The following is a 25,500-nucleotide window of genomic DNA, read 5'->3' on the forward strand; positions in this document are numbered from 1 at the left end:
CCAACTAACCTCCCCCCCCAGCCTGCCCTCCCTTCCATCATCCCCCTCTCATCCCCTTCCCCCCCTACTTTCCTGGAGGGTGAGATACCCTATTTAGTGTGTATTTTATTCCCTTTTCAAGCCAAAGTCATTGGGAATAAGGTTGACCCATTCCCTTTTGCCTTCCTATTCTTCCCCTCCTTTGTAACCATTTTCCCTTGCCTCTTCTGTATGAGATAGTTTACCCCATTCTGTTTCTCCCCATCTCCTCTCATTATATTCCTCTCTCACCTCTTAATTTCACCTTTTAAGTATCATCCTTTCCTGTTAAATTGGTCCTGTGCCCTCTATCTATGTATACCTGTAAACTTATATACACATTCACATATGTACTCATAAGCCCATATACCCTCATATATAGACATATATATTTCTATTCCCTTCAACTACTGCGAAAAGTTTCATAAGTTACAATTATTGTTTTTCCATGTAGGAATGTTAATAGTTCAACTTTGATAAGTTTCTTATGATTTCTTTTCCCTGTTTACCTTCTCATGCTTCTCTTGCTTCTTGTATCTGAATGTCAAATTTTCTATTCAACACTGTTTTTTTTTTTCAGCAAAATTGCTTGAAAGTCCTCTATTCCACTGAATGACCATATTTTCCCCTGAAACATGCTACTCAGTTTTGCTGGGTAGGTGACTCTTGGTTTTAATCCCAGCTCCTTGGACCTCTGGAATGTCATATTCCAAGCCCTTCGATCCCTCAGTGTAGAAGCTGCCAGATCCTGGGTTATCCTGATTGTGTTTCCACAATATTCAAATTGTTTCTTCCTGGCTGCTTGTAATATTCTCTCCTTGATCTGGGAATTCCAGAACCTGGCTATAATATTCCTAGGAGTTTTCTTTTGGGGATCTTTTTCAGCAGGTGATTGGTGGATTCTTTCAACCTCTGTTTTGCCCTCTGATTTTAAAACATCGGGGCAGTTTTCTTTGAGAACTTCCTGGAGGATGATTTCTGGGTTCTTACTTTGATCATGGGTTTTAAGTAGTCCAGTAACTTTTAAATTATCTCTCCTGGATCTATTTTCCAGGTCAATGGTTTTTCCCATGAGATATTTCACATTGCCTTCTATTCTTTCATTTGTTTGGATCTGTTTAACAGCATCTTGATTTCTCACAAAGTCATTAGCTTCCATTTGCTCTCCTAAGCTTCAGTCCTACATCACTTCTTGTCTTTTGAGCATCTGAAGTTGGATATCCCATAGATACCTCAAAATAAGCATGTCCAAAACAGTATTCACCCTCCGTCGTTCCCAATTTTTCTATTACTGTTAAGGCTACCACCATCTTTCCAGGCTAGCAGCCTTGAAGTCATCCTCAGCTCCTCACTTATTCACTCCACACGTTCATTCTTATCTTTTGTTTAAAATATTTTGGAAATACTGTTTCCCAAAGCTAAGGCCAGCAAACAGTCTGTTTCCTGAGTTTGGCATAACAATAATCCTTTGTGCTCAGGATGCTATCACCCTCTGGCAAAGTATCGCTTGGACCAGCACCAGGTGTTCACTGAGAGATTTAGCTTCCCCCCTTTTCCCTAGGCTATCCATCACATGTTTACAGGCCCTTTTCCTTGTCAATGACAGCTATTGTACTTCTGTTCCTGTCACAGATCCCTGGTTCTGTACCAAGCAGGCCACAACCCCTAAGACTTGAGACAATAACTGTTCCCATGGGACCCAAGAGTGCTTATATTCTCCCAAGAAATGCCAACCATGAGAGCTCTCTCGAGATCTAAGAATGATTGTGTTGTGGGCCAGCCCCTCCCATGTATATAAGTGGCCTCAGCCTTAGCAGCCTTCTTAGGAGGGGGCTTCTTCATGCATATATCATTTTCCTCAGGCTGAAATTAATTAAACTTCTGTTTGTATCCTGCCTCTCCTATCTCCAATCTGCTCTAGTCTCTAGCCTGTTTGGCTCTGGCCACCCCCAGGTTAGAGCTTGGTTCTGATCCAGTTGACACTTTCTACCTTCACTGCAGCTCTTGTGTATGCCCTGTTCTCTCCACTCACATGGCCATCAGTGCTAGTACAAGTTCTCATCACCTCCTGCCTGGGCTGTTGAAATTTCTGCTTCAGTTCTCTCCCTACACCAGTCTATCTTCCACTGAGCTGCCAGCATGATCTTGTGCAGTCTCACCATGTTACTTCCCTTCCCCACTCAGTTAATAACAGTAGCATCCTGTAACCTCCAGAATTGCATGTATTTTCCTCTGGCATCTAAAGCTCTTCATATCATCCTCTTCTTACCTTTCCAGTTCTCCTGTTTTATTCTTCTCTACATACATCTTTCCTACTGTGACAGAGAAGATCCTGGAATGGGTTATCAAAATGTGCTAGGATCTTGGGATTCATGCTGTTTTACAAATAAATACATACAACTCAATTTCCTCCCCTTAAAAAGTTTACTTTTTAATATGGGAAATAAACATACGTGATCAATTGAAATACTAAAAATGCATAGTAATATATTGATGATGAGGATGACAATGATAATGCCAGCTGACATTTATGTGGTACTTACTGTGTTGCAGGCATTGTGCTGGGTGCTTTACAACTTTTACCTCATTAGTTAGCTCTTCTCATGCTGTTGTGATCTTCTCTATTTCACAGATGGGGATATTGCAACAAGGAATGGTTAAGTGACTTGCCCAGGGTTATACAGCAATGTGAGTGTCTGAGGCAAGATTTGAACTCAGGTCTTCCTGACTCCAGGCTTGGGATAAATCCATGCAAAATAAGCCCTAGTTGTGCCAGAGTTTAAGATATTGCTCATGTCCGTGTTGTATTTTGTCTTCGCTTACTCAGCCTGAAATTCCAGACACTTAGAATCATTTTATTATTCTATCACTTTAATTCTACAGATATCATAAAACAAAAGAATTGTGAATGCAACAGATAGATGGTTCTATTCCAAGTCAGCTCAGAAAGCACATCTTGGAACCGAGGACCAGAGTGTTTGCGAGCCCTCCAACCTTGTGTCTTCTGACTTGTTGTGATGAAAGCTCTTTGCAGTCTTTGGAGGTGGCAGCTTTGCAAGCTTGGGGTGTCTTCTGATTGGCCAGCCTTGCCTGGGATGAATATTGAGCTTCGTCCAGTGCTTGTTAAAATGGGGTGGGAGATTCAGGAGCCTCTTCCTGTGATTTTAAATTTCTGACGTCTTAAGAACTGAAGACAGCCCCAATCCCACCAAGGTAGAGAAAGCTTTAGAAGTCTTTTCTTCTTCCCTTTGGCTATTTTGACTTGTGCCTTTCCACTTCAGAGTGGGAATTAACATCCATGTTACCTGAAGGAATTGTTGCAGCCATAGTGGGATGACCCCAATCCATAGACTTGTTATAGTCCAATTTTTATGAGTCTTCTTTTTATACAAATTTTCATTTTATTATGCATTTAAACAACAAATACGGACTTTTCCACAAAGAGCAGAAAAAAAGCATTACATAAGAAACCATAAATCTCTTGATCTGCAGCTTGATTTTTTTCAAAAGGATGTTAAATTTAGCACAGTAGTGCCAACACTGTCCTGCCTGGGTATGCTTCCTTTTGAACTTGTTTCTATTTTGTGTATTTTTTTCATATTTAGTTGACCTTCTGTTCTTTTTTGTTTTTCCACTGGCTACTACCCTCTCATCCTTACAGCTCCCCCTAAAAATAAATAAATAAGAACCCTCCTTTGTAACAAGTAAGTATCATAAAGCCAAACAAGTTCACCCTGAAAATATATCTCATTGTGCACCTCTGGTCCATTTCCTCTTCGCCAACTGTGTTTTATCATCATTCTGGAACTATGATTGGTCATGGCTCCTGACTGTCCTAAAGTTGCTTCACGTTATGTGATTATCAATGTAGAGAGCCTTACCAATGGAATGCCCTCCTGGCTCTCCTCTCTTCTCTGCTCCCTTTCTCCCTAGAAAGGATTTTGGATTCTTCTCTTTCTCTTAAGTCATTAAAAAATAGCCCTTTTTCTCCCTTGCCATTTCCCATAGCCCAAATTGAGTAGTAGAACTTAATTCCTGAGATATGCTGAAGATTAATGTTACCACGCGAAAAATTCTAAAATAAAAATATTTGTAAAGAATATTTTATTATTAATAAGTTTTATTGCACATAGAGTATTCTTTGAACACTTTGAAAGAAAGTGAAAGCGGTAATAAAATTGAATTCACACATTTTAGTTTGCAAGAAGACCCAAATAATGAATGCTGTTACCTCACCACAAACAACTAAATTTTTCTTTTCTTTCCTTACCAAACATTTCTTTTTTCTAGCTTTCTTGTTGGTTGTAAGACCGGAGAATTATTAAGAGGCCATTGCAGAATATTGGAACTAAATATCATTGCCTGTGTTCAAATACAATAATATTTGTCAGTGAATTTGCAACCTTTAAAGTGCTGTATAGATGTCAGCTCTTCTTCAAATTGTTTTCCCCTTTGTTTATATCCTAGGACATTTAATTTCTGAATAATTTAATCATTTTATTAATAATGTCAGCATTTTAATAAAAGGATGGTCATTTGGCTATCTCTTGTAGATAAAAGATAAATCATAGTGGGAGGCTTATGACCTATATGTCCATTGGAAGAGGGGTGTTCCCGAGGGTGGCAATCAACTGTGATTGGTTAACAGTTAATGAGAGAATGAATATTACAGTGAGGGGCCAGATCTGAACTTTGATTATGTCATTTACTTCTTAGGTATCCCCAGCCTGAGACAATCTAGTCAAAGAAATTATCCCCACCCAAATGCAAGCAGAACATAATGGCTTTCCCACCTGGATGGGATCCCACAGGTGGGATCCTGCCTGTGATAGAGGAAAAGATTAACTCGACCTTTAGGGACTAAGGTATTGAAAGTAGGATAAAAGAAAGAGGGGGAAATCTGAATGTCCCCAAATCATTGGTTATTAATAATAATTTCTCTCAATCCACTGCTTACTTTGAGCATTGGCAAATAATTCAGTTTTCTATAGTAATTAATATATACAAAGCAAATATAGTGAAACATTTACTAATGTTTGGATTCATGCTGAGTGAAAATTAAGAGTAGAATTGACTTCATTTTTACCTCATGGTATTTTCCTCAGATTTTGTATCTGTAACTCTTTCATAAAGAAAATATTTAAAATATAGCTATATAGCCAAATCTATGTATGTTACATATCTTGTCCATTCCAAGATGTGTTTTCTGAGCTAACTTGGAATAAAATCATCCGTTGCATTCACAATTCTTGTTTTATGACATCTGTAGAATTAAAGTGATAGGAACAATGGGATTTTAAAAAATATTTATGACTTGCAAAAGAATGTTCCAAATAACTTCCTTAATAAAGGTAATGATTTGGGCTAGATCAGCCCACAAAGATGATCCAGTCATGCCATTATTCACAGATTAACATTTGGAATACTAAATGAAATATAAAATTACATTTTATCTAGCAAAAATTTGTAAAATCTTGGTACTTTCAAACATTTCAAATGTTTATGTCTCAGAACTATTTAATTCCCTGTAGTTTCTTCTAATTCCTGAATTCCCTGTCTTGTCATTAGTCTGTTTTTTTAAAAAAAAATTCTTCCTTCCTATGTTAGAAGTACAATTCATAAACAGCTGCTGAATGAGATCCCTGATAAGTGGGAGAGCAGTTTCTATTGAGTATGAGCCATGAGTCAGAAGAAAGCCAGTGCAGGCAGCATGTGTCCCTTGCATTTTGGGGGAATAGGGGGTAAAAGGGAGAAGAAACGTGGGGTAGCGATTTGAGGGGATCAAAGGTACAGCCGGGTCAGGAAACAAGCATTTATTATAGAAACCTACTGTGTGGACAGCCTCAAGGGAAAAAGAGCCATCTCCTCTTGGTGACACCATTAACAAAAGGGGTGTCGAGGAGAAGATAAAAAGGAAGCAGCTCACCATACAAGGGTTCCTGTGTTCTCGGTAAAGTAGGAGGTGAGATCCTCTGTGGAGAGGGTGGGAGTGATGAGTGCTGGGGGAGGACTGGGGACAGAAGAGAAGACTTCAGAGAAGCTCTGTAAGGAGTGTGATGGAGAATGAGGGAGAGGAGTCAAAGGAGCGCCGTGCAGCAGGCAGGCCATCCACTTGTAGTCGAGCCAGTCACCAGGAACTCTTCCTTGAGCCTGGAAGTAGGAAGACCCTGGTGCAAATTCTGTCCCTGATAATAGCCATGTGATGCCAACCTTTGTGAGCCTCAGACAGCTCACCAGTTAGACTGAACTCATGGGGGCAGGAAGTTTTTTTTGTTTAGTTTTGTTTTCCCTTTCTCTGTATCCCCTTCTCTGGGCACCGAGCTTAATAAATGTTTGCTGACCAAGGGTGAACTTAGAGCAGTTTTGATACCCAATCTTTTTAGTCCCCTCCCCACTTGAGTTTAGAAATATATCCCAATTCTAACTCCTAAAGAATTTCCATTAACTTCCTTCACCTGGCCCCCTTTTTCTTACACACAACACTCCATCTCTCCCACTCAGGACATTTACTGGCCCTTCCTCCCTGCCTGGAATACCCTGCCCTCAGCTCTGATCAGTTGGCTTCCTTCAGTCCCAATGAAAAGTCCACCTTCTACTGGAATCCTTTCCTGGTCTTCCTTTCTCCTAGGGCCTTCCCTCTGAGACACAGCTCCCAGTTTATCCAGTCTCTGTCTTGATTGAACATGGTTGTTTTCATGTTGTCTCCCTCGCTAGATTACAAGTTACTCTAGAGCTGGGAATGTTTTTCAGTTTTCCTTGTATCTCTAAAGTTTAGCCCAGTTCCTGGCATGTAGCAGGTGCTTAACAAATGTTTGTTGACCCTGGACTCCACTTGGAGTGTAGTAAGTAGAGAGAACTGGGTTTGAATTCTGCCTATGAATCGAATTTTAAGAACCTGAGCAAGTTATTACTGAAATTGTCTATGAATCTGTTAAGAGGGAGAAAAGATATTTCACAAGGTGGCTTGTGAAGATCAAATAGGATGACAGATAGAAAGGACTTGGCAAATCTGAAGACCTTATTGAATGCTATTTATTACTACTGGTGACAACTCAGCCTTAGCCTCCCACCTACTAAGTTAAGTTTTCTTGTTGATTGACGACTGCTTTAGAGAAACTTGGTTTTCAAAATGTGTTTGTGTGTGTGTGTGTGTGTGTGTGTAACAGAAAATTGCTTTTTACAGTAAATTTTAGCAAAAGTCATTAGGACAATCATTTATATTGAAAATTAAAATGGGCTTAGGTTTGCTCTCTGTCATTTCTCTTCACTTTCAGAAGATTAAAAAACCACTTGGTTATCCAGATATCCAGTCCTGAAATGTCTCTCCTTTAAACTTCAGGAAGCCTAAACAGATGCTTTGAAATGACATTTATAGATATTACAATGTTCTGTTATGTCAAAGACTCCCAGAAGCAAAAAGACCCTGTTTCTTTGTGTTTCTTTACTGAAAAAGTATGCTCTGCAAATGGCTAATCTGCCTGTGTCAGGAGTGTCACAAACCAAACTGGGATTTTCTTCTATTGCTATAAAAACAGCAGTAAAAGACATGGGTGTGAACCTTTCTTTTAAATGGTCCAATTATTTTATTTTAGTCCTCTGGATATTTTCTAACAAATATTTTCACTTAAGGAAATGGAACATGAAGCATGGCTTTTTTCTTCTCTACAGATAAAAATCTCTTATGTAGAAACAGGAAATGACCAAATAATTGATTTTTACAATTATTATAAGAGTTTATCCACATTTTTCTATATATGCAACTTAGTGGTGTTTGTTGGGCTTTTTTTTAACCAAGCTAAAAAAATGACCCTTAGAAAGGCAATCTCCTATAATCACAATTTCAGTTTGCTCTTAAGATGTCAGAGAAATAATTGCTAGAAATGTCCATTGAAAGACATTAAAATGGCATTGGAGACCTTTGAGAAATCAGACCACAAAAATAATAGGGTTTATAACTCTACACAGTACACCCAAAAATCTAGTCAAAATTATGTCAGCAGGAATCCTGTAAGTGTCCTATTGATAACCCCATAAATTTAAAGCGACCTCAGAGGCCATATAGGCCAACCCCTTGATTTTCCAGATGAGAAAGCTGAAGCCCAGAGCTTAGATGACTGACTAGCCCAAGGTCACACAGAGTGAAACTTAAAGGCAGGTTCTGAAACCAGGTCTCAGCACTCTATCACTCCATTGTCTTCTCTGTTGTCACATATCTCCTTTCATGCTCATAAACATGTTATTTGATCACAAACACTGGGAAACACCTGTGAAAAGGGAAAGAACAATGTTCAATGGACATAAGAGTTAATTTACCTTTCCAGAATAAATTTTTTTCATTCTAGTTAATTATCCCCTTCCCTCAGCACTTTGCTTCCCAAATACTGCCTAATTCAATTAGGAAATATATTTATATTAATCAAAATCCAACTTATTTTCAGTGAAAAGACATTTTAAACTTTAATCTTTAACAAAATTAAAGCAAATTAAAAGATCCATCAATGCATCAACTAGTAAAAATCACAGTAATTTCATCTATGGTACTTTTTATTTCAAAACAAACACCAAATCTAAAATTAAATCTGTGTGTGTGTGTGTGTGTGTGTGTGTGTTTTCTACTTTATATGCTTTTCCAGCCTTCTGCCACTGTACCGTCACCTGCAGCATCTGCTCCCTGGACCTCAGTTTCCTTTTGTGTATGACAACAGGACCGGGAGCTGATGGACTCTTCCAGCTCTTGATCTCAGAACTCCTAGCACCGCCTCCACCATTTCCTACCTCTCTTTGTACCCATGGATAAGTCACTTACCTGCTGGGAGCCTCTGGTGAACTCCTGGCCTCACCAACATCCTCCAGCACTTCTTGTATGCAGGCCATCTGGTCTGTAATTCACAAGTGTTTATGAAGAGCCATACACATCCTTCCAGGTCTGGTGTTGGAGCTGGGGTTACAGAAAGTAACTCAAGGGGAATTCTGCTGAAGGGGATGCCCTGCACACCCACCTGAGGAAATGTCAGATAATTAAGATCACTGGGCTGGAGGGAGACCAGGAGAGGCCTCTTCTTTTCAGTTGTGCTCAAGCTTGGCCTTGAAGGATCATTCCTGGTACAGGGCAAGCATCCTCTGCAGAGGCCTGGGGCACAAGACAGAGTTCTATGTGCAGAAAACAGAAAGAAGGAAAGCTTAATTAGAACATGAGTGTGAGGGAGTAGGGGAGATTACTCTGGAGAGATGAGTGCTAGTTTATGAAGACCTTTAATCATCTCACCAAGGAGTACGACTCTTAGAGGCAGTAGGGAGCTAGAGTGGGATTAGGGAGGGAAGAGACACCAGACAGAAAACCATTAGGAGGTTCTTGCAGTAGCTCCTGTGACAGGTGATGAGGGCATGACTGAGACGGTTGCCGTGTGAATGTAGAGGAGGCATATGGCATTGATGTGGTGGCAGGATTGATAGAACTTGACAGGTGATTAGATGGAAAGGAGATCAGAAATGACTCAGAGGTTGCAAATGTGGGCAGATGAAAAGGTGGTGAGTGGTACCCACCACAGGAAGAGGATTGTCGTGGAGATGGCGCATTTGTGGGGGGAGCTTGTGTTCTTGCTGCTTACCGTAGGTACTCACTTCTGGGGGGGGGGGAGGGATGTGGCAGTTTTTGTCCTGTCCTTTCTAGTACTAAGATCTCTTTGATTAAGGAAAAGAAAGCAAATTAAGAACTGCTCAGTTCTGCCCTTCTACCTGAGCAGGGATCCTGGCCTTCTTTGGATCTCCCCATCTTTACCTGTGCACTTGAATATTCAGATAGAGCTGTGATCTCACTGATGTTTACATTTACCTTCACCAGTGCTGATCACAGTCCAGCCATGTCAGGTCTGACCTGGGCAAATCATTTACCTCTCCCAGCCTCAGTTTCCTTATATGTAAAATGGAGATGAGTAGCACCTACTTTCCATAGTTTCTGTGAGGATCAGATGATTATATCTGTGTCAGCTACTTTGCAAACATTACAGCCCTCTCTCTTCTTCTCCCTTGTTTTCTTTCTCTCTCCCTCCTCGCTCCCTCTGAGTCTCCCCCCTCCAGTGTGTGTGTGTGTGTGTTAGTTAGGTATTATTTATTAAATTTTACAAGGTAGCAACAAAATTCTATTTACTTGTTAACCCTTCTATACTTCCTTTTGTTTCTTCTGTGTATTTTTTAAAAAATTTAGTGATGCTCTTTTTTTGGCATCCTCATCAATCATTACCCACTAATTCACCCTCTCCTCTCCCTTTTCCCAGCAAATAGATGCCCTCCCTGGTAACAATACTAAAGCAAAACAAATCAACTCATTAGTCATGTCTGAAAATGCATGTGCAATGCATCATTCTCTAGTCCATCATTTTTCTTCCAAAATCAGTGGTGCCCATGCTTCAACGCCAAAGTTTCCTTCAGTCATGATTAGTCACTTTGATCAGATGGGTGAAGTTCTTCCTAGTTATTTTCCTTTATATTTTTGTGGGGATTGTAGCAGTTGTTCTGCCAGCTCTGCTTGTTTCAGGCCCCAGAAGTTCACATAAGTTTTTCCTATTTCTCTGAATCTGCCACTGGAGGAAGTAGAATAAGGTCCATTAAAGGGAACATGGCCAGGTAACTTAAGCATGCAAGAGCCACCTGTTTGCTGCGGAGGCCAGAGGGGTCCCAGCAGATGGGACCCCAAGAAAGAAAAAAAAGGAATCTCCCCCCCACCCCTACCGCTCTGCACTACCCCCAGTGAGGCTTGGGAAATGTCTGACATGATGGATGAGGAAGCCTGAAGAGCCTCCTTCTGCACTCACATGTTTCCTTGCAGTTCCCAGCACCAGTTGCTGTAGAGACTTAACCATCGCATACATATTTAAGATTTCATACTACATGCACCTGCTCTGTCTTTGTGGTAGGATATCAATGTTAACATTTTAAATCTAGTATTATATAAGAATTGGTTATTTGTTCACATTACTGAAAGATGGGCTTTCAAAATTTGAGAAATCTATAGGTAAAGTTACGAAAGAAAAAGAAGAAACATTATAGCTTTAAGAACAAGTCAGCCCCTCAGCAGTGTGGCATCAGTCCTCTCCCCTCCCCCAAGTTCATTCTAAGCCTGAAGAGAACATTAACAAATAGTGGGAAGTGATCGTACACACAGGAAGGAGCAAAGGGAAGAGGTAATCGAAGCCGATGAGTTCATTCTTTTGGATAGTTACCACCATTTATTCACATTCTCCCTACACTTGCCATTGTGAGGGAAAAATAGTCAATCAAAGATGAAGATATAAAATAGAATGGAAAATTGAATTGAAAAGTAATTTTACTTTCAAATGTTTTGCAAATGTAGATGTTAAATGTGAAATGAATACAGTTAATGACCATAGCTGAGAGAGTTATGCACCTGCTGATCACTGGAATATTATTATAAATGAGGTTGATTTTCTTGTTGACTACCTCATTTTTTCTCCACATGGTCTCATTACTTTTTCTATCATATGTCTGACCCTTATATATGAATGCTCAAGTACAGAAATAAAAACATATTAACTCTTATGTGGCTTTAAAAATGCCTTTTTGTGTACAAAAGAAGTAATGCCATTGCTGGTTTTCTTTCTGAGTATATGAGGTCATGGTGGGGAGGGGGAGAGAAAGAACGACCCAGACTTGCATAGTTAATGAGGATCTGTTTCCTTGACTGTGTCACAGTCATCACCCCCACCCCAAGAAAGCTCTTGGCTCTTCATACAAAGTAGATGGCCTTTTCTCTCCTATAAAGAACTAACTTTAAAAGCCCCCAAGCTATTCTAAATTCTAAAGGAGCAGTTAAGCTGTCTTTGAGAGTGACTATGCCAGTGACCTGACATTTCATTGGCAGTACTCCTTTCTCCAGTGGAGATTGCTGCCCCTCTGGGACTACTAAGGGGAGATCTTTGACAGTTACTGTGGCCAAAAATTCCTCACTTGAGAAGCATCACCAAATTTAACAAGGCTAATCCTCATACTATAGATTGTTAGTTCGCTGTTGGACCCATAATTTTTTGTAACATATGTCTTTATAACAAAAGACATAAAGCATTTTGCTGTGTTGCTGAAATACAAAGATTTTGTGACTTCTTTATTCAAAGAAAGAATAATCCCTCACAACCATATGTGTGATCCACCACCCCTGCTGTCTTTTGCCATATATATCACAGCTTAGAGATTCTTCCACAGACTAGATTTTATTCCTTTATATTAATGTGCAAATTTAGATCAATCTCCATGAGGGCCATGCCCCCCAAATTCAACATTTTGACCTCTTGGTTCACCCTTTCAGACCCCATGTCCTTCTGACTCATCCTCTGTCAGCCACACATGGGGCTCTGGGCATCATCCACAAGCCTTTGCCACCTTTATCATCCAGAACTTTCAGCCTTCTCCTTCACCATTTTCTCTTCCCTCTCTATAGAGGATTTGACCTGTTTTGTTTATTGAGGAAATATTAAGCCATTAAGACAAATATAGTTTAATTGAATTAGACAATCAGCAAATGTAAATCAACTGTTTGTGTGCCAGACACTGGGGATACAAGTATAAGGAATGAAACAATTCCTGCTTTTCAGGAGCTTTCTTTCTAATGGTGGAAACAGCACACGGACGTGCAAATACATGGAGTGTAAATGTAACATGAATAAATACAATCTGACTGAGCAGTGGGGCTAGGGCCCTGGCCAGGGAGGGAGGCTTCACTGCGTGCATTGTGAGTGTGCAAAGGCACTGGGGTCATATATTGTCTGAGGCCAGTCTGGTTGAATCACAAGCATTCAGGAAGAGAAATGATGCACAGTGAGGTCAGAAAAGATGGTCTGGGGCCAGGTCATGTAGAACTGTTAAAGCTAAACAGGGGCGCTTACATTTTATTTCTCTAATTTCTCCAACTAATTGAAATTAGTTACTTCACCTCTCTGGGCCTCAGCTCCTCTGTAAAATTAAGGAGTTGGACTAAATGGCTAAGGGGATCGCTCTTTGAGCTCTACTTCCTATGATCCTCGGTGAACTACATATGTTACTAAGTGTTATGCAAAGTGACCAACACTAAATGATGAGGCACAAAGTGTGTGAATATTGCCTCTGCTCTTTGTGCTTGAGCCATTCACCCAAAGGTCTTTGTTTTACTTAGCCCCTTCTGCAGGAAGTGACCCAGTTCCTTCTCAGCTGACCTTGTAACACTGTTGAACTTCATAATGCTTACCTGTTTTCATGTTAGGTAGGTGATACTTACCTATGAATTGAATTAATCCCTCTTACTGGATTAGCAGCTCTTTTAGGACACACCTGTATCCTGTTTGCATTTCTCGTAGTAACTTGCATAGTGCATTGCACATAGCAGATATTTTTTTAGGTTCCATTATGACAGCATGATGAGAGAGTTTATGGAGGGAAAGATCTCCTAAGGTTGGGTATGGTGATGGGGTTGTGAGGGGAAGAGGTCAACAAAGGGTACATGGGGGAGCTAGTGTTTGAGCTGGTTCTTGAAAAATCAGTAAAGTTTGAGAAAGAAGGCATGCTAAGCTTAGGGCATGATGTGAGGAAGAGATAGAGCAGAGAAAATTCCTAAGTTCAGGAAACAATAGACAGATCAATATTTAGTATAGTATACTTGAAAGAAAAAATAATATTAGCTAAGATTTGACCAGTAATTTGTGACCAGATTGCGGGAGGCCTTGAATGCCGGATGGAGTTGGGGTTTCCTGAGTGAAGAGCAAGAAAAGTGATGTCCTCAGCACTGCTTTAGCAGGATTCACCTAGCAGCAGGGGGGAAGTGTTGAATAGTGCACAGAGAGTCGGCTTCGGAGTCTGTAAGCCCTGGGTTCAGCTGCCACCTCTCCCACCTTCTCAGTACCCCAGGCACATCTCTAAGACTTAAGTTGCAGAGAAGGTATAGATGTCTATTAAAAGAAGGTCTTTACCTTTCCCAACACAGAAAATATCAGAAGTCTGTTAAAAAAAAATCTGGCCACTCTCTATAGACTGAGTTTACTTTGGTGTCTCCAGCCTTCCCTCTCTGTGCTCCTTCTTTTTCTCTCCCTCACCTGTGCATTCCCTTTTTCCCCTCACCCTAGTCCCCACTACAAACTGCTTTCAGTGAAAAATCTCATGCTCTTGTCATGAGCTTGTCAGTGAAGTGGTTACATTTTAAGCCCTCACTTTGCAAAATGAAAGCATTAAAGAATGCAGGTGGCACCAAGCAGGTGTGGAAGATCTCGAGGAGGCAACAGGTCTCTGAATTCATGCCAGCTGCTCGTTCTGCCAACATCTGGACTAGCCCTACACCTAGATGTGAGCATCTCCCCAGTCGCGAGGAGAACAGGGTCTTCTAAACATAGGAAATGTAAGGGAGTTTACAGATTATTGGAAGATGAGCAAGGTTCTCTGTAATTATAGGAAACAGGAAAGCCTCAGTAGCTTTAAAAAGAATATATTTACAATATTATAAAAACGATGGAAGAGAGATCTTTAAATGAGCTATTGCTAACTGTAGAAAATTACCAGTGTAGTAGAAATAGGATGGCTGATAATAGGAGATGAATTGATCATTGCTTCCAGATTTTTTTTTTTTAATCCTATAAGGAAGTGTTATTTCTCCAAGATAATGTTATGAGTCAAGCAGGGAGATTGCCAGTCCCTGGGGTTACTACAGGAAATAAGCCTCGGTACTCTTGAAGCAAACTGAATCTTTGTGTTCTTGTCTGTGCTCAGTGAGGACCTGCAGAGTAAGCAGTAAGCAGATCCATGCTTATAGAGGCTTGGAGAGTTGTTCACTTGCCCTGGAAGGGAAGCCAGCCATCCTGCTTTCATGTCTGTGTTGAAGCAGGTCAGACACCTGTAGAAAACAAGCGGAGGGTTTTCCTGTGTAGTGGGTAGCTGTATGTCTCAAGGTGAAGCTTAAGGGGCTGGAGCAAGTATGATTATTAAAGGCCTAGTGAATTAAAGGTCTTCCTCATTTAGCATGAATTGATTTCTTTCATAGGCTGCGAACCTCTCATGGAGTCCTGAGATAAATTAACATCCTAAGTGAACTTAGAGATGCATTCTTGTTGGCAAGTTTAAATTTAATATAGAAATTTCAATACTACTCATATGAAAAGGTAATCCTTAAGTTCCACATGAGCTGCCTATCCCTACTGTAAAGGGGCGCTTTATGAATTATACCCTATTTTGTGGGGTTTGTAATGGGTTTTCCAAAGGTGGTGGTTGATAAATATTTCTTGTTCTTTTCCCTTTATTTTTTTTCAGGATAACTGATTTAGGGAACATTAAACGAAGATTATATTTATCAACAGTCCATAAGGAGCTTTCTGCAACTCCTCTCCATGCAAAAATTCCACTTTTTATGATCAAGCGCAAAATTGTAGGTACTTTTCAATTGTTATGTAATTGAAAACAATTTCTATGTAGTGCTAGTTCTTAAATTTTAAAATATAACAGTTTGAAGGAATGAATAAGGCCTTATAAATTGCTCTGATCCTCTTGTATAGAGGAATTTTGTTTGTCTCTTCAGTGATTCCTAAGAATTAAATTATATATATTACTGTGATTATGAAGGAAGGAATTTAATAGACCTTTAAATTTATAGGTTTGTATGGCAACATTTGTTAGTTAACATCTTGTTACTATATAAATTTTGTTGAAATAAACATTATTCCTTGTCTAAATTAGCGTAAATATACCCCATTATCTAATGAGATCTGTGTTGTATTTGTTCCCACTAATATCTATCCTACACCCATGAAGGTCCATAAATAATACTTGTGTTACTGAAACATCCAGTAAGATTCAGGCAAATCTCTAGATGGCTGCAATAAACCTCACTGTTAAACCAGGAGATGTTTTTTGGCAGTAATTATATAGTGTATTCCTTTGCCACCCCTTTCAGTCTTGCTCAACATGGAGTAGGTCTTGAGTAAATACTTGTTGCATTAGAACCACAGTGAATAATCTAGAAGGCTTTTACTGTCAGTTAGAAAGATGGCATGGGAGTTCCACCTGCTGTCCCTGAAGTGAACACAGGACTTCTCTTCATGCCCCAAAAAGATGGGGAGAGACTTCAGCAGCAAGTGTCTTGTTTCATGACACATTGAGGACACTAATCTGTCCGATGCCAGCATGGTTGGCCGTGTGAATAGAAATTTGTCATTATTTCTCATATTAAATTTTATTTCATGATTAATGTCAGTGGCAAATCATTCAGCCTTTAGTAATGAGGCTTCCTATGCTGGCTTCTCTGTATTCTTCACTTTTCTGCTATAGTATTACAGTTTGTTCACCATTCCCCAGTCATCTGTATTGTTTCTAGTTCTTTGTTATTGCAAAAAGTGTTACTATACATATTTTAGCATATATAAGTTCCTTTCTTTCTGTCTTTGACTTCCTGGGGGTAAATGCCTAGCATGTGCTCTCTGCCCTATTCTACCTTTTAGAAGCCCCAGCTTCCTTTTGAGACTTAATTCAAGTGGCACCACCTACATTAGGCCTTACCTGCTCCTTCTCGTGACGAATATCTCCTGCCCCCAATTACTTTATATCTATTTATATGTGTACATGTTGTCTTCTCTGTAAATTCTTTGAAACAAAGGCTTTTTTTGTTTCTGTTTTTATTTCTAAGGGCCTGCACAATACCTGTCACATGGTAAATACTTAATAAATGCTTATCTATTGAGTGGGAAGAATCAACACAATATGTAGTAGTATATTGCTAATTCTGATCATTTGTCAAGCCATTAACCACTTTTTTTTTCCCTTAATCCTGTATTATGTTGCCAATATATTTTAAGCCATCTCCTCTGCCTGCCTTTGCATTAAGGTCAGTAGACAAGCAGTGAATGATGGACAGCATGGCAGAGTCAGGAAATCTGGCTGTGGGAGAGAGATCTGAGTTCTAGTCCCACCTCTTCTACATACACACTACATGACCCTGGGCAAGTCATTAAACCTTTCAAAAACACCCAGGAAATCCTCCATGACCATAAGTTGGGGAGAGGGTACTAGCAGAAGAAATTTGTCACCACAAGTTCCCTACCCAGCTGAAAATCACAGGTTCAGTCCAAAACAAACAAACAAAATATATACTTAATAATGTGTATATTGTATCCCCCCCCAATAGAATTTGATCTCCTTGAGGGCAAGGGTTAGTCCATTTTTCTAAGACATTTATGACTGGATCCATACATGTTATAAATGATATCTCCTCCAGTAGAATTGATTTGCTTGAGTGCAGGGACTGATTTTTCTTTTATAGCTCCAACATTTAACACACTTCCTGAAATATAGTAGGAGTTTAATAAACATTGATTGATTGATTGGGCACACTCAGATAATGGGTTATCGTATGCTCCAGACACAAGTCAACATTGTTGATCTTTGCAACGACTCAGTCATTCCTAGAAGAGTGTTCTGGGTATGCCCACATACCCTCTGTCACATTCTTCCATTGGTCCTTCTCTTCCCTTGCCGTGGGAAATGGCACTAGGGTGTGGTTCCAGGGCACCATTCCGGGTGTACCTACGTAAGGATCCATGTAACATTAAACATTGATCTCAAACAGTTGTAGATTAAAAGTCAAGCATTTATTAAGTACCTACTTTGTGTCAGACACAGAGCAGGTATCAGTGAGACCCTGGAGACACCAAGACACGCAGGAAATAGCCCCTGATCTCGAGGAGCTCACGGATACCAGGTAGCCCCGGTAGGAAGGGCATGGATATCTGGTGGGATCAGAGAGACTGGCATCCTGTAGAAGGTGGCACTTGAGCCAACTCTGAAAAGAAACCAAGGACTTCCAAGTGGTAGGAAGAGAGGAGGGAGAACATTCTGGGCACGAGGGACAGAACATGGGAGGCAGCTCAGGAACAGCGAGGCACTAGTCTAAGTGATTGGAGGGGACAGAGTAAGGAAACTGAAGAGGAAGTAAGAGACTAGCCAGGGGTTAAAGAGCTTCAGAGGCCAAGTGCAATTCCTAAGGAGCCCCTAAGAAGAGGGGATGTGTTAAAGCCTTCATTTGGGAAAGTCATTGGTGACTGAGTGAAGGAGTGCAGAGAGATTTGAGGCAATGGGATCAGTTAGGAAGCTGACGCAGTCCTCCAGGTGAGAGCTGAGTACACTAGGGGAATGGCTGGAGGGTGGAGAGGAGAGGACATAGACAAGAGATATTTGAAAGATGGAAAGAACAAAATTTGGCAGCTGATAGGTGAGTAGGAGGACTCAAGAATAACACTGGGGATTTGAACCTGGGTGACTGCAAAGAAGGTGCGTTTAAGATGTCTGCATGACACCTCCTAATTGTGATGCAGGAATAGATATCTGTAAATATCTGTCTATCTATAAATGGGAGTCATCTGCAGAGAGGTAATAATTGAACCCATGGTTGCTGATGAGGTCATCAAGTGAGTATGGAAAGAAGAGAAAGGGGCCCAGTGTAGAGCTTTGGGGCATTCACAGCCACTGAACATGGCATGAAAGATGCCGTACAATGATCCAGCAGAAGAGACTGAGAAGGTGCCCTCCAGCAGGTAGGAGAAGCTGAAGGAGAGCGTGGCATCCTGAAAACTGAGAGGCCTGGAAGGCTGAGGAGGGAGAAGAGAGATCATCAGAGCTGAACCTGAAGACCTTTTCAGATGCACAATGCGTTTGGAAACCAGCTTGCTGAGAGCATGAATAGTGAGAGAAGGGAAGTGGAGGCAGCCAGTGTAGATGGCCAGGAGAGACGAATATTCTCAACCTGCTGCTTGTGCTCCCTTCTCTGCCTCTTCTCCCTCCTTAGATCTAATAAATAATGTACTTCAGACACCATAAGTGACTTTAACATTAGGCTCCCCTGTAAAGGTACAGTTCTCAGAGCTCATCCGCTGATTGCCTTCCATCCATTTCGACTCCTCTGTGTGCCCTTTAAGGCTGAGGGCCCGCACTTGTCCCAACCCTGAACACCTTCACCTGGTGATCTTAATCCTATCCCAAGGCAACAGCTATTAATATGACCCTTTTAAAGATCCGGAGGTTAAAGCTTAGAGAGGTTAAGGAGCCATTGAGTGAAACTGAGGTAGACATTGAGTAACTGAGAGGCAGAACTTGAACTCAGGTTTCCCAACTTCAGGACCCATACTTTCCCATTCCACCACATCACTCAGATAATCAGATGATTTAAGAATTAACTTAGATTTTCTGAGTAGCAATGGCCTCAACTTACATACATAATGTTGATAAATAGAAATTTTGCAGTTTTGCTTTATAGAATGACAATAGTTGTAAACTGTGATGAATTAGCACATTAATATAATTTGTGCTTCTTTATCATCAGTAGAAAGTCCTAGTTTCATTTTTTAAAAAGGTATTGACATACAGTGCTTAAAATCTTTACATTTTAAATATTACTTCTGTGTAGGCCTTGCCCAGACACTGTGCCCTTATGTGCCCCAAGTTCTAGGGGGGTTCTTAATGTTCTAGGTAAGTCATCATCTTCTTTTCCTTAACACAGTCAGGCCATTTGGAGACTGTTTCAGGAGCTATTTTTGTGATTGTTGAATGGAGAACATTTAGCTCCAAGAGACTTAGCAATTGGCCAATAGCAAGGACGCTTACAAAGGGTTAAAAATAATGTGTCCCTAGGGTGCACTTGGTTATCTGATTACAAATAGCCATTTTTGACCAGAATTTAAAGCCTGACTCTACTCCAGTACTCATGTTTTTAGGTGGTTTATAAATGAATTACGTTGCAAACTGCATCCTTTGCAGGAACATTTATCTATTTACCCCTCACTTTCAGTATGTGAATGGTCAAACATGTCTATGAATAGCTTCCCAATTGCACCATGTCTCTGCATCCTGTTTTATTTCCCAGAATTTATTGGGGCTGAGCATAATGAAGGAAGCATGTTCATAGATGACCAGTTTGTAATTGGTATTCACAATTGTCAAGGCTTTGTTTCACACAGAATCACGAAGAGAATGGAGGCTGTTACTTAGGTTATCATCTTGACCAAAATTATCTGGGGAGAAGGTGGGGATTTTTGGTTGTTTGAAGGATCTCAATAATTGTCTTTTTCCTTGCTTTCTATTTGCAATGTCCTTGGTGCATCTGTGATTAATAATATCTCTGTGTTGGGCCTCTTTGTTTCAGTGGTGCAATCTCTGTATTGACTTGGTAGCCTTCACCAGTGACATTTTCAAGGGAGCCGTATTCCAGTCTTTGGATGGAATCATTGTCTCTGCAAACTGCAAGCTCCGAAAGATCTTCACTCTGAAGTCCAAGCCTCGAGACACTGCTGACCGAGATGGTGGGTTTGGTAGACACAACGCCAGACCTCTCCTGTTAGCGGGTTGTTCTCCAGTTAGCTGAGCCTGTGGTTTAGTTCAGCAGGGGGAATGTTACTGGAGGAACTCTAAAGCAAATCCTTGCTAGAGTCTCATAGATTTCTTGCCATACTTCCCCAAAGCATTTCACAGAGGGGAGAGTGTATACAAATAGACAGGTGATATTTCTTTTATATCTTAAAACTTTTTCTTTAAGTTAACAGCTATTATGATATTTTAAACATATTTAGACACATTTTTAGAAAATCATTTGAGAGAGAGCATCTTTTCTTTTTTTTTCATTTTTCAAATGCTTTATTAACTTCTGATTTACATCATTCATTTCCGCCAGATTTTGAGTTACAAATTTTCTCCCCGTTTTCCCCCTACCCACGGCCCCAAAATAGCAGTCCCACAGAATATCCCCTCCTCCAATCTGCTCTCTCCCATATTTTCTCCCATACCCCTTTCAACTTTTCCAGTGGATCTCTATGACCCAGTGCCTGTATATCTTTTTTCCCAATTACATGTAAAATAGTATTAATAATAGTATATATATATATATATATGTATATATACATATACATATATATATATTTAAACATTTGATTTTAAAACTTTGAATTCCAGATTCATTCCCTTCCTCCCTTGTCCCCCACCCTTACTGGGAAGATAAGCAGTTCAGTATAGGTTGTACACGTGTAGCTAATGCAAAACAATAACATAGTAGATATGTTGTAAAAGACTGACTATATTTCCCTCCCTCCTATCCCATCTCCCACTTGTTCTATTCTCTGCTTTGATCTTGTCCCTTTTCAAAAGTGGGTGCTTCCAACTTCCCTCCTCCCAACCTGCCCTCCCTTCAATCATCCCCCCTCTCATCCCCTTCCCCCCTACTCTCCTATAGGGTGAGATACCCAATTTAGTAAGTATTTCATTCCCTCCCTGAGCCAAATTTAGTGAGAATAAGGTTGACCCATTCCCTTTTGCCTTCCTATTCTTCCCCTCCATTGTAACTATTTTCCCTCGCCTCTTCTATATGAGATAGTTTACCCCATTCTGTCTCTCCCCATCTCCTCTCATTATATTCTGCTCTCACCTCTTAATTTCACCTTTTAAGTATCATCCCTTCCTACTAAATTGGTCCTCTGCCCTCTATCTATGTATACCTGTAAACATATATACACACATTCACATATGTATTCATATGCCCATATACCCTCATATATATATAATTCTATTCACTTCAGCTATTTTCATACTGAGAAAAGTTTCATCAGTTACAATTATCGTTTTTTCCATGAAGGAATGTTAATAGTTCAACTTCGATAAGTTCCTTATAATTTCTTTTCCCTGTTTACCTTCTCATGCTTCTCTTGATTCTTATATCTGAATGTCATATTTTCTATTCAACTCTGGTTTTTTCAGCAAGTCCACTATTCCACTGAATGACCATATTTTCCCTTGAGACATGCTACTCAGTTTTGCTGGGTAGGTGATTCTTGGTTTTAATCCCAGCTTCTTTGATCTCCAGAATGTCATATTCCAAGCCCTTCAATTCCTCAGTATAGAAGCTGCCAGATCCTGGGTTATCCTGATGGTGTTTCCCCAATATTCAAATTGTTTCTTCCTGGCTGCTTGTAATATTCTCTCTTTAATCTGGGAATTCTGGAACCTGGCTATAATATTCCTAGGAGTTTTCTTTTGGGGATCTTTTTTAGGAGGTGATCGGTGGATTATTTCAACCTGTTTTGCCCTCTTGTTCTAAAACATCAGGGCAGTTTTCTTTGAGAACTTCCTGAAGGATGATTTCTACGTTCTTACTTTGATCATGGCTTTCAGGTAGTCCAGTAATTTTTAAATTATCTCTCCTGGATCTATTTTCCAGGTCAGTGGTTTTCCCATGAGATATTTCGCATTGCCTTCTATTCTCTCATTTGTTTGGTTCTGTTTAACAGCATCTTGATTTCTCATAAAGCCATTAGCTTCCATTTGCTCCAATCTAATTCTGAAGCAATGATTCTCCTCATTGAGCTTTTCAAATTCAGCTTTTTAAGGCATTCTTCTTCTCATTAGCTTTTTGAGCCTCTTTTACTATTTGAGTTAGTCTATTTTTTAAGGCGTTATTTTCCTCAGTCAGGCTGTTGACTCTCATTTCATAATTTTCTTGCATCATTCTCATTTTTCTTCCCAATTTTTCCTCCACTTCTCTTATCTGCTTCTTAAGGTCCTGTATGGCCTGTACGCAGCTCATATTTTCCTTTGAAGCAAATAGGAGTCTAATGTTGGAGTCTTCTGTTTGCTTTGTTTCCTTTGCCTGGTCATGTTGCCCCTCAGTCACTTGATCCCTGGGCTTTTTGCCACAGTAGGATTCTGCCACCAGACAGGGGAGCTTTCATCCCAAATGCTGGGGTTTTCTCAGCTGCCAGAGGTATTAGATGAGTGCCCTCTCTGAGGTCTCCACACGCTCTGGCAAGCTGGACACACACCCCAGCACCTCCGCCCTAGACCGCAATCCAGATCCAAGCAGGTTAAAGTAAGAGCGATTACCCCTCAGACTGGTCACTTGGTCTCCCCACAGTCTGCAGGCCAGGAGCTGAAGCTGCCACGTGACTCACGCTGACTGTGCTGGGCATCTCAGCAGCTTCTTGCCCCAGGGGGCAAAAGCCACGCACTCCCACTTACTGGGTCCCAAAGTCCAGACTATACTGACCTCTCTCTTTGTCCTTCACACCTGTGTGTTGATAATTATGGAAACAGCCACAGCAGCTGGTGATCTGGAGTTCCTCTGCCCGGGGGCTGGTCAGGCCCACCCTGGGGCTAAACCTCAGACTCAACTGGGCCTGGGCTCAGCTCCCAAAGCGTTGCGCTAGCTGCTTGCTGCCAGCCTGCCGGGCTCTCCTCAGCGGGAGGTTAGCTTCTCTGTGTCGTTTTGTGGGTTCTGCAGTTCCAAAGTTTGTTCACTATCCCCTTTTTACATTGATTGGGGAAGGTGAACGCTGGAGCCGCAGGGAGGACCTGCTTCTACTCCACCATCTTGACCGAGAGCATCTTTTCTAATCATGCTAAAATAGAAAAGGGTTGGGGGATTATTTTTCCCTCCAAAATTGCTTCAGAGGAAAGTACATGAAGTTAATGCTCTCATTCAGTTTCCTTAGCATCCAAGGACCCACACACTCTTACCAGTTCTGCTTTGGTGGCTTTAATAAAGACAAATGTTATAGATACTTAATGGACACATCTCTCCACACACCACTGGGCATTGTGGAACCTACAGAGGAAATAGCAGTCATAATAGTTGATAATAGCTGACATTTAGACAGACCTGTCAGTTTTGCCAAATCTTTGAAGTGCCTACTCGCGTTTGAGCCCCACAGCAGCCCCCAAGCAAAGCGCCACAAGGACTTGCCTGGGATTCTGTAGTTGAGCCATTTCAGAAGTGCAGTTGAAACCTGGGTCTCTTAGGACTCTGGGCTCACCATTCTTTCCCATATCCCACGTTGCCTCCCTTGTAATTTTCCCTCTAGCATTCCTAGGATAAAACTGCATGGAATAATCTGCACTTAATAAATATTATTTGATAGTCATGAGAAGTGGGAAATTTATCACATAAATAAATAGCGGTGATGATACTGATTACAGGTACTGTTGGTCTTCACAGGATGTGGTGCATTGGCAGGAATGCTGGCTCTAGCATCATAGATCTGGATTTTAAGTCTGACCTTGTGATTTTACTACTGTGTTATCTTGGGAAAGTCATTTTAGGTCTTGGGGGGCCTCAGATTCAGAGAGATTTAGAGATTTCATTTCTAAAATGAGGGGCTGGACTAGATGCTAAGATCTCAGAGGGCCTTTGATCTCATACTCATAATTTCATTGATTGTGCTCACTTGGTTTTCACCCCTCCATAACTTAATTGTTTTTTTTGTGGGGGGAGGCGGGCAGGGATTAGTTGCAGGACCAAAACCATCATTCCATGGTGGCCAGTCTTTTGCTGATAGGCTTCTCTATATTTAGCTAAGTTGGTCTTTGGACATCAGCTGGACACTGGTGCCAGGCTGGTCCTTAAAGCCTTTCTAGCTTGGTAGAACTTAGAATTTCTCCCCTGGGGGTGGCCAGGTAGCACAGCGAGTAAGTGCACTGGCCCCAGTGTCGGGATGACCTGGGGATCGAATCCCAGGCTCAGACACTTATCACCCACCCAGAAACACCTGGCTATATAACCTTGAGCAAGTTACTTAACCCCGATTGCTTAAAAAAAAAAAATTTCTCCCCTGTCTTGGTGGATCCAGAGTCACCCTCCTCCCATTCCCCAACCTCCAGGATAAGGCATGAAAGTAGGATTTTAAAAGAGAAAGTGATTTTATTCATTTTATTATTATTTAGCTGTTTATGATCCTCTTCCAAGCCACTGAGCAATTGTGAAATGTTCCATTTGATTATGTGTTGGGGATAGAAGAAAGCATATTCATAGTCTAATGATAGGCCTTCCTCATTCTGGTGGTAGAGGCCTTGAGGCGCTCACCCTTGGATCCTTTCTGTTTGCCTCTCCCCTGTTAGACTGTTTCCTTTGTGTACTGTTCTGCTATTCTCTGTTTTAGCCCATGTTGTCCCCTGAGGTTTCTGGCTAACAAAGTTCACATCTGACTCTAGAAAGTGTAACCCATTACCCAGATCGTCTGGACAAACATTCCATTTCCCTTTCAAGAGAGGATGTATACTTAACAGAATACTGCCCGTGTGTGCACACCACATCCACTCCACAGAGCTTTCCTGGTTTGATTGGTTACTTGTGATTTAGGGAGAAAATTGTCATGTCGGAATTTTTGTGTAGTGTTTTCTAGGTGGTAACAGCTGAATGAAGGCCCCACTACTACTGAAAAAATGGAAGGACTGACAGTGACATTGAGCTTGGACTGCTCTCAAGTTATCTTATTTACATACAAGATTTCTGCCACCTCAGGATGAATTGCAACAGCTTTAATTTTAAGTATAGACAGTAAATAAACAAAAGATGACTTAGTGGCCTCGAAGATGGTGTTTAAGCTGGGAGTGGAACCTGCTTCAGTTCCATTTAGTTAGGTGAATCATCCCACTCCCCAGCAGTCAGAAAAATGACCAGTCAAGGAGTTTGAGGCTTTGGTTTTACATGCT

The 25,500-nt window shown here is 40.8% G+C and overlaps 2 protein-coding genes across 5 annotated transcripts in view; both read left to right on the forward strand.

Annotated features, from left to right (window-relative positions):
* CFAP20DC (CFAP20 domain containing) overlaps nt 1-25,500 on the forward strand; it is a 223,495-nt gene that overhangs the window by 46,535 nt on the left and 151,460 nt on the right. For all 4 annotated transcript variants that reach the window (XM_069084234.1, XM_069084231.1, XM_069084233.1 and 1 more), the window contains exons 5-6: nt 15,298-15,412; nt 20,174-20,330. In XM_069084234.1, the coding sequence (XP_068940335.1) occupies nt 15,298-15,412; nt 20,174-20,330 (272 nt within the window). The remainder of the gene's footprint in view (nt 1-15,297; nt 15,413-20,173; nt 20,331-25,500) is intronic.
* Nucleotides 13,507-25,500, forward strand: part of FAM3D (FAM3 metabolism regulating signaling molecule D) — a 307,323-nt gene continuing 295,329 nt past the window's right edge. The window contains exon 1 of the mRNA XM_069084236.1: nt 13,507-13,510. The gene's annotated coding sequence lies outside the window, so the exon portion shown is untranslated. The remainder of the gene's footprint in view (nt 13,511-25,500) is intronic.

Source organism: Petaurus breviceps, unplaced genomic scaffold, assembly GCF_028583685.1.
Source record: "Petaurus breviceps papuanus isolate PSGF00001 unplaced genomic scaffold, PetGlider_PUasm1.0 174, whole genome shotgun sequence".
Lineage (NCBI taxonomy): Eukaryota > Metazoa > Chordata > Mammalia > Diprotodontia > Petauridae > Petaurus > Petaurus breviceps.